The sequence below is a fragment of the Erythranthe guttata genome, chromosome 10, assembly GCF_056151865.1.
Source record: "Erythranthe guttata isolate IM_541 chromosome 10, IM_541, whole genome shotgun sequence".
Lineage (NCBI taxonomy): Eukaryota > Viridiplantae > Streptophyta > Magnoliopsida > Lamiales > Phrymaceae > Erythranthe > Erythranthe guttata.
The window spans coordinates 19,256,607-19,269,874 of NC_142542.1; the positions used below are offsets into that span (position 1 = coordinate 19,256,607).

A 13,268-nucleotide genomic window follows, 5' to 3' on the forward strand; every position below is an offset into this window, starting at 1 on the left:
AAGAATAATTAAACAATTTTTCGACGACGAGAAAAATTATTGAGTAGATATTGAAACATCTTCTATACTATAATATTTGAGAAAATGGTTTATTTATTATTCGATTGAGCGATTGAGCCAAGTCTTGTTATATAAGATGTAAAACTAATATTCTTATCTATTCAATCAATCTCATCAATTTCACTAACATTCCCAAACGAGGCCCAAGTGTGCAGAAATCGACGAACCTCTACATAACATACGACGCGTGCATCATGTGGATATTATAACATAAAATCATCACCGTAGACTCTAGGAAAAGTTTCCTTTTTGCAGTAAATCGAAATAATTTATGACATAAAACAGGTTTGCACCATAATCCAAAATTTGCAAGAAATAAATAAACCATTTTATCAGTCAAAAGCAATGTTGGTTACTACATCTATCGAGCAGCCTGAGTCTGAGCGTGTTCCAGAAGCTGACTAACTAGTTTGTAAGTGCGTCCGGAAAGTGCTTTAGTGTGGTCAATGAGCTGCTCATACCTGAAAACAGATGAATATAATTCCTCAGTTAAAAAAAAAAAAAAAAAATTTAAATAAATAAATAAAGATGTATCAGCAGAACTTACACATTGGTATGATTGGGTTCCATAATAATAGTTCCTGTCTCAGAATCAATCTTAGCTTCAAGCTTCGATGTCCTAATAAGATTCAGTATCCATCTCTCTGCCTCGTCATAATTCAAATTCAGCTTCTCGGCTAGCACCCTGCCAAACAAAATTGTTACCTCAGAAAAAACATGGAATAATATATTAAGCATGCATCTGTAATTGAATTTCGAAAGTTTTGCCACGCGAAATTTAGAGAATCAAAAAAAGATCAACGAATCATTTTGTCAGAGGTATCTCACATACCCCATATCAATGCGCTGATGAATGCGACAGTAGGTCTCAAAGATGAAAAGACGGGCATTTTCAAGGAATTCGTCTCTCAGAGGTACAGAGGCAAAGTTTCCTTCTTCAATTCTTTTCCCAAGAAATGGGTCATTCAATATAACCTGCATCAAAATAACAAGGTTCAGAAAATCAGAAACGTGATAGTTTCCTAAGCAAGTCTTCTTGCCCAAACACGTGTATCCATAGTTTAGATAAATTGCTTAATTCTAGGAAGGAATGGAAAAAGAGTTTGTAATTGGACGGCTTCATGTGATGTTTAGTTAGTATAACAATATTTCAGAAAGTACAATGAATTGCTTCAGAAACGTGAGCAAGGACAATTTCTAGTTAGGGGAACTTACTTCTTCACACTCTTTCATCTTCTTTTGTGCTCCATCAAAGTCATAGTTGACATATATACATGCTAAGAACTCTGTAATGGGATCTTCAAACGAGTACTGCTCTTGCTGAATCACCTTTAGAAATTCCTTAAATTGTGGCCTTCTCCTCTTGTTGACAATAAATGCAGTAGCCAGGTAACGCAAGAGATGTGGAGCATTCGTTTGAATAGCATTAAGATACCTGCACGAGATTTTACAGTTCAGAACATGCTGAAAGAAAACTTATTGCGTGTGTGTTTTAATAAAAAATGGGGTGGGTTGAATGAAGGTATGAATTGATTCCGTTCATACTTGTCCTGATTAAACAAGTCAATGATCAGCATTCTTCCATTCTCATGGTTGAAGAAGATGAATAAACTCCAGTGCATCAGCCATATTCTACATTGAACTTGATTCATCGGAGAAGAGAAATTCTGCAAAAGCATACATGATTACAAGATTAACTTTGCTGCAGACAACAAGGGAAGAGTATAAACAATTGAAATATATATCTGGATCAATCACCTACCTTAGAGTCAATTATTTCCTTCAAGCGATTAAGTTCCTCCAGAGCAATGTCCCAATTTTGCATCAAAATCTCTGCGGCAAGTTTTCCCCACAGAGCACTCAAACTCCGATCACTATTGGTGGACAAGGCCCTGTACTGATACAAATAATCAGCAGCCCCAGAATAGTTTCCACATTCAAATTGGAATTTGGCATACTGATATAGTGCTTCTATTTGCTCGGTACCAATCTGCACAGCAAGATTAATATTTATCAGTTAAACAACTTACGAGATCTCAACACAAGACTTTCAAAACCTATTAACCTCAATATTTACAGTAATCAAGAGAGATGAGTTGACCAACCGAATATAAATGAGAAACAACGTCAATATAAATGAGAAACAACCAAGTAAATCACCAGTAGAATTATGACAAATTAACCCATCGTCTATGTTAGATCTTATTTAAATAGTATCGTAACAATAAATAATGTAAGAATGTCGCCAATGCTACAACTTCTGAAAGCAAAGATAATAGTTAAGTTTGTATAGAGTGTAAACGAAACTCAACCTGATAACGATCATTAAGCATCTGAAGATTGTATTGTTTGTCAGCCCTCAATTCCTGATATGCACTAGGATTCTGCAGAAAGGCCATCAAAGGAGCTGCTCCCTCTTCCAATGCCTTCAGCCTACCGACCACCTCAGCTCTCCTATCCACCATGTCTAGAGCATACAGGAAAACAGAAACAATTTATAATAATTCAATTAACGAAGCTAAAAACATCTTCATCTTGAAAACATAAAAACCAAATATATTTGAAAAGCGAAATTCTAACATAGAGAAAAACACAGTTAATCAAAATCGTCTGCATGAACCAATTATAAGAACCTCACAAGTTAACCCACATAAACAACACTACACTGCAAATAATACGAACACATGTATCAGATATGGCAAGCACAACAACTAAAAAACCAATTGATGCAGTGTGTACTCTCCTCCCCGACTAAACTCCACAAGAACCCAAATCGGCACGATTAATACTCCTATTTTAAAAACAATGATAGCAAAACCATGCAAAATTAAGATCTACGATTCTCCAGAGGACCCCAACTCCAGTTGCACGAAGAACGTAGATGTCAAAATCCGAAGAATCAGAGCTAGCATTTAAAGTAGGAAAAAAATCACATAAACTTCTAAGGAACAAAATTTCAACTACCTAAATTTGCAAAAATCAAACGCAATTACACCCAAACAATCAACAATCCACCTAACGATCCAAAATCCCACATTCACCAATCCACAATACCTCACAAAATCCTATTTTGAAACAAAACAACTGTCAAATAAGAATTGAATTGCATTGGGAGCAGACACAATCACATACCCTGCGGAACGTCGTCGGAGCGATAGAGCGATTTGTGAATATCCATGGCGTAGTCGACCATGTTAGTCTGATTAAGCAGATCGATTTTCGCCTTCAAAATATCCTCCTCCGCGTACAAACCCTTCTCCTGCAAGAACTCGAGCAGCGGGAACACGAGATGCCGGTCCAGCTGCGGCGCTATCCGCTGAGTCAAGTCGTATTTCGCCGCCATTGCGTATCTCTGGATTTCCTGAATAACTGATCGGAAGAATCGTCTGCGGTTGCTGACGACGGCCGGCGGCGGCGGTCGTGGTGTGGAGACCTTTGGGATTGATACGCAACGAGTGGGGGAGACGACGCTGAAATTGGGGGTTGGGTATTAGGGTTTCTGATTGTTTGCTGGGATTTTGAGATAATATCAGAAATACCCTTCAAAATTATTGAAATTTCATACTAGGATACAAAGTTTAGGTATTGAAGTGGGCCTATTGGGCCGTAAATTAAAAAATGAGTAAATTTTTTTTTTAAAGAGGCCCAATTGGTCATATGTTTGCAAACAACCATATCCTTGAAGTAAAGTGTAATTATAAGAAAACCCCTTCTTTCTTTAGAAATTACATCCAGCCCACTACAATGAAAAGAGTGTTAATGTAAGAAATCTACGAATTCTAGGGGTTGGATGTAATTATCAAAAAATGAAGGCTTGGATGTAATTTACCTAAATTTTAAATATTTTTATTTTCTGATTTTTATCCGAGAACTTTGTTAGTCTATGTATATACTGGGCTAACATTTGTTGATGGTGATTGGGCTTTATTGGGTTTTATTTCAGCCCAATATAAGAGTAAGAATGAGCTATTAGAACTAAGATTAGGGTTGTAAACGAGTTGAGCTCTCTATAATAAAATTTCGAACTCGAGTCAAATTTGACAAACTCAAATGGTTTACATGTGATATTTTCAAAGGCAATAAATTACGTATAATTATTTTTCATATTTGGAAATTCAATTCAAAATTACAAGCTTTTATTCGTCATTCTGTATACGATCAATATTTTTTGGTAAATTACGGCTGCTTTCCTGATATAAGGTTAAATCACGAAAATCCCCATTTTATTTGGGTAATTACAACTATCCTTTCAACAAGGTATTGTCTTACTTAAAAACCCTTCTTTCATTAGATAAATTTGACACTGTAAAAATGAACGTGTAAGACAATACATAGTTGAGGGAGGTGATTGTAATTATCCAAATATAATGAGTTTTTTTTCGTAATTTAACCTTAACTCGAGAGTTGATCTTAATTTACGCAATATTTTCACGACGAATAATATCAATTGGATAACTAAGAAATTAGTTAACCTCTTAATAGCTCTGCCGAATTAATTAAATTAGTTGACAAAACTAAAATTATAACATTATTGGATTAGAGCATCTCAAACACTCCAACAATTAAAGCTTTAATGAAATAGCTAAATTTGAATTTTAGCTAGTTCGACAGCTTTGAAGTTTGAACTACTCATTTTTAGCTATTCATTCAAACCGACAAAACTCTTCATAATTTTAGCTATCTATTAAATTTTTATTAGTTTTTATCATAAACTCTATTATATATAAGTACTACTTTATAAGTGTATTTAAGATTATTTATTTGTAACATTGATATTAATAATATTCTATTATATCATATGCATTGAATAGAAATTAAAAATAATTAGATATACATATGTATTAAGATTAATATATATTAGGGTAAATTACAACCACCCTTTTGAGGCATGGTCAATTTACGAAAAACCCCATCTTGTTTGGATAATTACGTCTAACCCCCTCAATTATGATTTTTTCTTACACCTCCACCCTTATGGGTCAAATTCAACATAATCATATAGATTTCGTGGAATGTGCTCTAGTTTGTAGTCATTTTGTGTACAAATACTGTTTCTGATGCACCACAATCTGATATTTACAAGACGAAAAATACATATTATGATCATCTTGCTTCGAAATGTGGAGTTCGAATTGGATAAAGTGGGTACAAAAGTGATAATATTCCATATAATCTCGAAGATTCCACTAAATTTGAAACTGCAAGAGTAGACATGTAAAAAGATTTATAGTCGATGGGTGGTTGTAATTACCCAAACAAGAAGGGGGTTTTCGTAATTTAATCATACCTCCGAGTGTGGTTGTAATTTACTCTATATATTACTATTTTACGTTATATGCATATGTAAATAATAAATATGCAAATTCCACTATAATTATGTTGGTCAAGTCAATGCTTTAAGGCAATTAATTAATTATGTATTAGCATGGAAGTCAAAGTTGGTGGCTTTAAAATATCATTAAGTGGTATTTGTGTCCTTTAATATAAATCAATATTAAATTGAATGCTTTGCTCATTCATTCGTCAGCGGTGCCCCTATAGCTCAGTGGTAGAGCGTCAGTCTTGTAAACTGAAGGTCTGTAGTTCGATCCTGCATGGGGGCAATTTCGTAAACTACTTTTTCTTTTTCTTTTTAGTCTTTTAATGGAGAGTGGTGGTAAAGGCCCACCACCCTTATATATGTAAAATATATTATTATATATATATATATATACCTTTTTATTCTTTTAATGCATAATAAAGTTGAAAAGAAGTTTTATTCTCCTAATTTAATTATAATTTGAATATCTACTCCTCCACCAGGCTGCTACTAATTTCTTACCGTATTTTTTTTAATAATGAAAACGACCCCTGTCTAATCTCGAATTCTTGAAAAGATTCTCGTGTTCATAAAAATAGCAATAACCTCCTATAAAACTATTTAAAGGCAATAAGATCCCTAACAGTTCATCATGTGCTCCGCGCGTGGATTGTACGATTGGTGTAAGAAACAAGAATATTATTTTTTTCTTTCTCTCTCTTTGTTTTCTTTTTGCCCTTTCGTGGTTTTTCTTTATTCTTAATTGAGGATAATTTTATCATTTCATCTAAATCAATTAACAAAAATTGAAATAAGGATCAATGTGCTTTGTAAGACATGACATAAGGAGATTCTTGATATTTTTTTTAACGCAAAGACTTTATTAGCAATTCAAAATATCAAAGGGGGTTATGTGCAATTAACTCATACTCTCACATCTATTTAATAACTTACACTTTATCATAACCCTCACAATTAAGATTGAGATCATGAGTACTCTCAAGAACAACAACCTCATTATTCTCACTTTATGCAATTATCTTATTTCGTCGTCGTTTCTCTTCGTTGCGAATGCTAACCAGCGTGAAGTAGGTACGATGTTTTCCATTTTTACGTAATAATAAAACTTCCATTTTCTTCACGTTCCGGTAAATTCCTGTTACTGGTAGAGATAATCCTCAAAATATCAGTAATTTTTATTTATTTTTAAGACCAAACTAATTGTATAATTATTAATTACTACAGAGGATCAAACTTCATTTTCCTATGTTGTGGGAGCTTACAATGGACCAGAAAATTGGGGCAACCTTAATTTTCCAAATTGGACACTATGTGGAACTGGAACAAATCAATCTCCAATTAATATTCTTGATAATACTGTGGTGGTTTGGCCTTCACTTTGGGATTTAAATACAAATTATAAGCCAGCTCTAGCTGTAATTAAAAACAGGGGCCATGATATTGAGGTAATTATTTTTTTTTTTACATTTTTTAATTAATTAATTACCATGATATATATTGAGGTAATTAATTAAATTTTTTTTTTTTTTTTGGTTTCTTGAGTAGGTGGAATGGAGAGGAGATGCTGGAGGAGTTATAATAAACGGGACCGAGTATAAACTCGAGAAGTGCCACTGGCATATTCCTTCCGAACATACGATAAACGGAGTTAGGTTTGTATCTATTTGATCAGTGTCGTCCAAGATTCGATATTATTCGGAAAAAAAAAAAAGAATTAATTTGACCGTATCGGATTAGGGTTTGAAAAATTAAATCGAGTGTGACACAAATAATGTCTAATATTTTTGCAGATTTGATATGGAGCTGCATGCTGTTCATATGAGTTCCGAGGGAGATATAGCTGTTGTGGGCGTCCTGTACGAGTTGGGACCGCCCGATTCTTTCCTTGCACGTGTGAGAAATTAATCATCGGATAATTCTCGATAATTTAAGTCATGTTACACCTTAATGATAGTTTATAGTAATTAATTTAATTTAAATCTCCGACGACAGATTTTACCGTACCTCCAAGCTGCTACTCGTGAAGGAACCAATATCGGAATTCTCGAGCCACCGGAAGTTGCGTTCGGAGGTAGAGAGTATTACAGATACAACGGTTCTCTTACAACTCCTCCATGCTCAGAAAATATTACCTGGACAGTGTTTAAGACTGTAAGTATTTTATTATAGTAATTAGTTTTTATTTTATTTTGATGATATATAAAAAACAAAATGTAAAATAAAAAATAAAATTCCTAAATATTAGTTTTCCTTCATTTTTGTTTTTTAGGTGAGGACAGTCTCTTTACAGCAAATAACCGCACTAAGTGATGCTGTTGATGATGTGAGTTCTTACAATATAATGCACATAATTATTTGCTTTGATATATTTTAGAGAAAATTGCACTTCACCCCCCGTAAATTTTATTTTTTTGCACTTTTACCCGTATAAATTTAAAAAGTGAGTGTCCCCCTTCAAAACGTTGTTTTTGTTGCACGTTGTCCCGATAGCCAAATTCCGATGGGTATGCATTGAAATTAAGTGTTTTAATTGCAATTTAGTCTTTAAATTGTCATTGTTAATGCATATTGCCTCTTTTAAGTGTTGTTTTTTTTGTTGCACGTTGTCCCTCTAAAATGTTATTTTATTGCCCGTTGCCCATCGGAAACTAGGTTTTGGGGCAAAGTGTAACTATAGCAATATTTTAAAGGGGGGTTTTCTCTTTTTTTAATTTTTAGGGGGCAAAGTGCGAATTCAAAAAAATTATAGGGGGTGAAGTGTATTTTATCCACTATACTAATCAAATCAATTAAAAAGGTTAAGCTTCGGCGTCTAATTATTTGGGCTTTGTTCATGCTTTTTGTTGTGTGATGATAAAATAATTAAATGCATGCTTTATGATTCATAAATCATTGTTATTCTTGTATCTCACATCATATTACTCGGGAGTTAGATGCTACACTTGATTATTTATACCCGGTGGATTTCAACCGTAGATCTGATTAAATAAATATCCATTAAGCACTGATATACATGAGTATGTGTGATTATATGTAGTTCTACGGTTAAAATTCACCAGTATAAATAATCAGGTGTAATATTTAATTACTCTCACTAATTAAGTTGTTTTGTTCCAATTATATATCAGGGAAATACTGGAAATGCAAGGCCAATTCAGGAATTACACGGAAGACCTGTCTATTTGTTTGAACCTGGGATTGTTTTGTAAATTTTGGTAATAGTAGTTAATGATTAATCAAATAAATAAAACAACGAATAATTAATTAATTAAATTAATCATAATATTACTTCCTGAAAAACTTATGTATGTCGTGGTCGAGGATTTTCTGCAATAAACACGAATATTATTATACGAGAGTGTATGTTTACCCAGTGCACTTATATAATTGCTTATGAGTTCTTTCATTAAGAAAAAATAAATTAAATTAAATAAATAAATGAAAATACTAGTGTTGTGTTGGATTGTAACAATGTATTTGCATCTGTTTCTAATTTTATAATTGCATAATGAATATTATTAATTCTAAAATCTAATATCTAATACTTTCTGCATGATCTATATACACTCGTTCTCTTATAAATTTGGAGTGAATGTGGATTCGGATTCATTGATCCGGTTCAGATTCGAGCGAATTCAAATGGATCGAGTTCATGTTCGATCAAGTCAAAATTCAGTTTGACCGAATCTGTTGAAGATTGAAGACAATTATACGTAGTAAGAAAGATAATATTTTGTATATCTCAATTAGTTTCATTACCATCCTAAATATATTTTATGCTAATTTATAGACAATATTATAGAAACGTAATTGATTTTGTATTCTTGTATAAAGATGTACTTTTCCAATTGAATAAGATAACAATCTTAGAATTCGTTTTAAAATTAATGAAGCATGGATTCACTATAAATTTGCAATATTTGTTCTTGATTTTACCTTTTTTTAATTGATTTATAATTTTTTTTAATAAATTGTTACCACCCTAACAATTAGGATTAAAATCATGAGTACTCTCAAGAACAATAGCCTCATTATTCTCACTTTATTCAATTGTCTTATTTCGCCGTCGTTTTTCTTCGTTGTGAATGCCGAGTTCGAAGCAGGTACGAATACAGTAAGATAATAAGTTTATTAAACATCTTATGTCGAAACTCCTCAAAATATTTGATTAAATTGTAAAACTGATTATTTATTTATTTGTTTATTTATTTATTACAGAGGATAAAACTTATTCCTATGTTGTGGGAGCTGAAAATGGACCAGAAATTTGGGGCAACCTTAATTTTCCAAATTGGACACTTTGTGGAAATGGAATAAATCAATCTCCAATTAATATTCTTGATAATAAAGTGGTGGATTGGCCTTTAATTGGGGATTTAACTACAAATTATAAGGCAGCTTCAGCTGTAATTAAGAACAGGGGTCATGTTATTGAGGTAATTAATTAATTAACTAGCATGCCGCCTTATTATTCATTTCAATTATTATTAAATGAGCTCAAACAAATCTTTTATATGAATTCTTGGTGATTTTAAATTAAAAAAAAAAAAAAAAAACAAACAGGTGGAATGGAGAGGAGATGCTGGAGGAGTTACAATAAACGGGACCGCGTATAAACTCGAGCAGTGCCATTGGCATATTCCTTCCGAACATACGATAAACGGAGTCAGGTTTGTATCAAGGTGTAGCTCAACTGGTTCCGGAGGTGGTAAGTTGGTGCAAGGTCCTAGGATCGAATCCTGGCAGCCGCAGTGTGGGAATTTCAACTCCAAATGAGGGTTGGTTCCTTGTGGGCACCAGGTCCGGGTCCGCTACCTTAACGGGCCGTTGAGTTACCATGATTTACATCCTCCATCAATCCTTGTCGGGCCAAGGGATGGGGGCCCTAGGGGCGAGGGATTCGCCTTTTTAGTGCAAGGTTTGTATCCGTTCAATTAATATATATGCATATTGGGTGAAAATTGGAACGTAATTTCCAATTCTGATCTGATTTCTGATTTTTTCAAAAAAAAGTCCGATTGGAATCGGAATTGTGTATCAGATAATTGGAATTTCCGAATTCCAATCTGAAATAATTCTGAAATTTCCGTAAATTAATACTATTATTAATTAAAAAAAAAATTAAATTGAAACTCGAAAATATTTTTGTATTTTTTAATGCAGATTTGATATGGAGATGCATGTTGTTCATATCAGCTCTAAGGGAGATATTGCTGTTGTGAGCATCCTGTACAAGTTAGGATCGCCTGATTCTTTTCTCCCACGTGTGAGAGAAAATAATCTAATTCAAGCCTCAAATTAATTATTTACAATACTTATGATTTTCAAGATTAACAATTAACTTACATTTAATGCAATATTGGAAATATAAACTGACTAATAATATGAAACGAAAATAATTTTAAAACGTGACAGTTATTACTGAACAAATGGAGTAACAGTCATATCAATTTAATTTACGACAGCTTTTTCCGCACCTCGAAACCGCTAATCGCGAAGGAACCGATGTGGGAGTTCTCGATCCATTAGACATCAAATTTGAAGGCGGAGAATATTACAGATACACCGGTTCACTACCAAGTCCTCCGTGCTCAGAAACTGCTACTTGGACAATATTTAAGACTGTAAGTAATTAGTTTCGACTTTCGACTTCTAATATTACATAGGTTATTCATTTTATTTTGTTTTGTAAAAAACAATATTATTCGTAAACTTTTTCCCTATTCTTTATAGGCGAGGACAATCTCGTTGCAACAAATAACCGCACTAAGGGATGTCGTTGATGACGTAAGTTCCTATAATATAATGCACGCAATTTGCTTTTATATAACACAATATAATAATTTGCTTACTATTTCGTTACAATATTCAGGGAAATACTGGAAACGCAAGGCCGATTCAGCCAGTACACGAAAGAACCGTTTATTTGTTTCGACCTTGATTCTTTTTTTTCAAATTTTGGTAATATTTTTTAATGATTAATGAAAAATAAATAACAGTGAATAATCATTGTATTATTATTTTCAGCTGTACATTTTTTTTTTGTGTAATAAACACAAAGAGTCATTTTCTTTGTAATAAATAATACTAATCAGTTTCATAATCTTGTTCTAATTAAGATTAAGATGTTGCTCTTTGCATGATGAAACCATCCTTTTATAATTAACATTATTTAATTCTGATTAATTCTATTATGCTCTCTTTTCATTTACCCTTTTTTCCTCAAACACATATATCACCATTTTTTTTAATTATTTTTATTCCTAACTAAATGCATAGTTTATAAGTTTATTAAGCATTAATTGTAAATGATTTTTCACACACAAACACAAACACACACACACACACAAACACACACACACACACACATGGATTCAATTTTTTTAAATAAGAATATCTCAAGACAAAAAAAGGGATGTTTTTTAATATTATTTTTAAATCTAGTAATGTTTTTTAATTTTATTAATTTTAGTGATGGTGTGGCAGATGAAAATGGATCAAACTGCACACTCTGTGTAAATGGAATAAGTCAATCTCCAATTAATATTATTTATCACAATGTGGTTTTTTGGCCTTTACTTGGAGATTTAAATTTACATTATCAACCAGCTCCAGCTATAATTACAAACAGGGGCCATGAAATTGAGGTAATTAATTTCAATTTTTTTTACGTGACGAAATTTAAACGATTATTTTATCGCGAATTCATACGATTTAAAAAAATCAGGTGGAATGGAGAGGAGATGCTGGAGGAGTTATACTATATGGGACTGAGTATAAATTGAAGCAATGTCATTGGCATATTCCTTCCGAACATACAATAAACGGAATTAGGTTCGTATCTGTATATAATTCATCGTTACTATTTTTTCGATTTTTATGAAGTTTATTTTTGTATTATTTTTTTTAACTTTTTCATATCATAAATGTAACCAAATATGATATAAAACATTAGTTTTAATTTGGTGTCAGCTGGACCATCCGAAATTCGATTTTTTTTTTCGAAATAAAAAAATAAAAATCGAATATGGTTTCTTATTAGTGAACCAACAAAAAATATTTAATTTTATTTATTATTTTTGCAGATATAGTATGGAGTTGCATATGGTTCATATTAGCACTGAGGGAAATATTGCTGTTATTGGATTCCTGTACAAGTTAGGATGGCCTGATTATTTTCTTGCACGTGTGAGAATTAATCAAATAATTATCATAAGAGCATCAAATTAATTATTTATAATAAAAATTAAATGTTGAAAATATGATTTTAATCTTCGACAGTTTTTCCCGTACCTCCGAACAGCTGATAGCAAAGGCACCGACGTCGGAATTCTTGATCCGAAGCGTATTAGATACGGAGGTCGGGAATATTATAGATACAACGGTTCTCTTACTACTCCTCCATGCTCAGAAAATATTATTTGGACAGTACTAAAGTCTGTAAGTAATTATTTTCATTAATTCTTCTTTGTAATAGTTAATTAGTATATTAATTTGCTCAAGAATTTTTTATATTTTCTTAATAATATATTTGGATAATTTTATTTATAGGTGAGGACAGTTTCTTGGAGACAAATAATGGCACTAAGTGATGCTGTTGAAAATGTAAATTCCTACAATATATAAAATTAGGTTAAAATTGGATTTTCACAATTAATTTCGACCTAATTTAATTTAATTTATTCCATGTTTCAGGGTTCTGGGAATGCAAGGCCGATTCAGCCGTTACACGGAAGAACCGTCTATTTATTTTGACGTAGATTCGTTTTTAAATTTTGGTAATAACAGTTGGTGATTAATGAACGATGTAAAACCACGAATAATCATAGTATTATGCATGTCAATGCATCAAGAATTATCGTACATTATATTTTTCGTTACACGACTT

At 32.4% G+C, this 13,268-nt stretch overlaps 4 protein-coding genes and 1 non-coding gene across 5 annotated transcripts; 4 read left to right on the top strand and 1 right to left on the bottom strand.

Moving 5' to 3' along the window:
* Positions 1–290: 290 nt before the first annotated feature.
* On the bottom strand, positions 291–3,610 carry LOC105949377 (eukaryotic translation initiation factor 3 subunit E). Its single transcript, XM_012972677.2, has 8 exons — positions 3,193–3,610; positions 2,373–2,527; positions 1,823–2,050; positions 1,606–1,727; positions 1,276–1,495; positions 893–1,035; positions 608–745; positions 291–521 (listed from the first exon to the last, which is right to left on the bottom strand). The coding sequence occupies exons 1-8, from the start codon at positions 3,401–3,403 to the stop codon at positions 422–424; spliced, it is 1,317 nt and encodes a 438-aa protein (XP_012828131.2). The 5' UTR covers positions 3,404–3,610; the 3' UTR covers positions 291–421.
* A 1,981-nt stretch (positions 3,611–5,591) lies between these two features.
* On the top strand, positions 5,592–5,663 carry TRNAT-UGU (transfer RNA threonine (anticodon UGU)). The gene has a single exon. It is a non-coding gene; the product is annotated as a tRNA-Thr (tRNA).
* A 605-nt stretch (positions 5,664–6,268) lies between these two features.
* On the top strand, positions 6,269–8,747 carry LOC105949449 (alpha carbonic anhydrase 4). The gene is made up of 7 exons (XM_012972762.2): positions 6,269–6,451; positions 6,605–6,825; positions 6,926–7,032; positions 7,171–7,273; positions 7,373–7,531; positions 7,650–7,703; positions 8,509–8,747. The coding sequence occupies exons 1-7, from the start codon at positions 6,349–6,351 to the stop codon at positions 8,587–8,589; spliced, it is 828 nt and encodes a 275-aa protein (XP_012828216.2). The 5' UTR covers positions 6,269–6,348; the 3' UTR covers positions 8,590–8,747.
* Positions 8,748–9,383: 636 nt separating this feature from the next.
* LOC105949282 (alpha carbonic anhydrase 4-like) lies at positions 9,384–11,321 on the top strand. The gene is made up of 7 exons (XM_088824779.1): positions 9,384–9,483; positions 9,599–9,816; positions 9,944–10,050; positions 10,544–10,670; positions 10,846–11,004; positions 11,114–11,167; positions 11,253–11,321. Exons 1-7 carry the CDS (start codon positions 9,384–9,386, stop codon positions 11,319–11,321), a joined length of 834 nt encoding a protein of 277 aa, XP_088680905.1.
* Positions 11,322–11,701: 380 nt separating this feature from the next.
* Positions 11,702–13,240, top strand: LOC105949311 (alpha carbonic anhydrase 4). The gene is made up of 6 exons (XM_012972600.2): positions 11,702–12,027; positions 12,108–12,214; positions 12,466–12,568; positions 12,662–12,820; positions 12,932–12,985; positions 13,076–13,240. The coding sequence occupies exons 1-6, from the start codon at positions 11,749–11,751 to the stop codon at positions 13,133–13,135; spliced, it is 762 nt and encodes a 253-aa protein (XP_012828054.2). The 5' UTR covers positions 11,702–11,748; the 3' UTR covers positions 13,136–13,240.
* Positions 13,241–13,268: the final 28 nt, after the last annotated feature.

Excerpts from the sequence above, each read along its gene's own strand:
- LOC105949377 (XM_012972677.2), bottom strand. The coding sequence starts at position 3,403 with ATGGCGGCGAAATACGACTTGACTCAGCGGATAGCGCCGCAGCTGGAC. Across the intron at positions 2,528-3,192 it reads CTCCGACGACGTTCCGCAGG|ACATGGTGGATAGGAGAGCT; the intron begins GTATGTGATTGT and ends TGTATGCTCTAG. Across the intron at positions 2,051-2,372 it reads TGCTTAATGATCGTTATCAG|ATTGGTACCGAGCAAATAGA; the intron begins GTTGAGTTTCGT and ends CTTGCTGTGCAG.
- LOC105949449 (XM_012972762.2), top strand. The coding sequence starts at position 6,349 with ATGAGTACTCTCAAGAACAACAACCTCATTATTCTCACTTTATGCAAT. Across the intron at positions 7,274-7,372 it reads CCGATTCTTTCCTTGCACGT|ATTTTACCGTACCTCCAAGC; the intron begins GTGAGAAATTAA and ends CTCCGACGACAG. Across the intron at positions 7,704-8,508 it reads TAAGTGATGCTGTTGATGAT|GGAAATACTGGAAATGCAAG; the intron begins GTGAGTTCTTAC and ends ATTATATATCAG.
- LOC105949282 (XM_088824779.1), top strand. The coding sequence starts at position 9,384 with ATGAGTACTCTCAAGAACAATAGCCTCATTATTCTCACTTTATTCAAT. Across the intron at positions 10,051-10,543 it reads CATACGATAAACGGAGTCAG|ATTTGATATGGAGATGCATG; the intron begins GTTTGTATCAAG and ends TTTTTAATGCAG. Across the intron at positions 11,168-11,252 it reads TAAGGGATGTCGTTGATGAC|GGAAATACTGGAAACGCAAG; the intron begins GTAAGTTCCTAT and ends TACAATATTCAG.
- LOC105949311 (XM_012972600.2), top strand. The coding sequence starts at position 11,749 with ATGGATTCAATTTTTTTAAATAAGAATATCTCAAGACAAAAAAAGGGA. Across the intron at positions 12,569-12,661 it reads CTGATTATTTTCTTGCACGT|TTTTTCCCGTACCTCCGAAC; the intron begins GTGAGAATTAAT and ends AATCTTCGACAG. Across the intron at positions 12,986-13,075 it reads TAAGTGATGCTGTTGAAAAT|GGTTCTGGGAATGCAAGGCC; the intron begins GTAAATTCCTAC and ends TCCATGTTTCAG.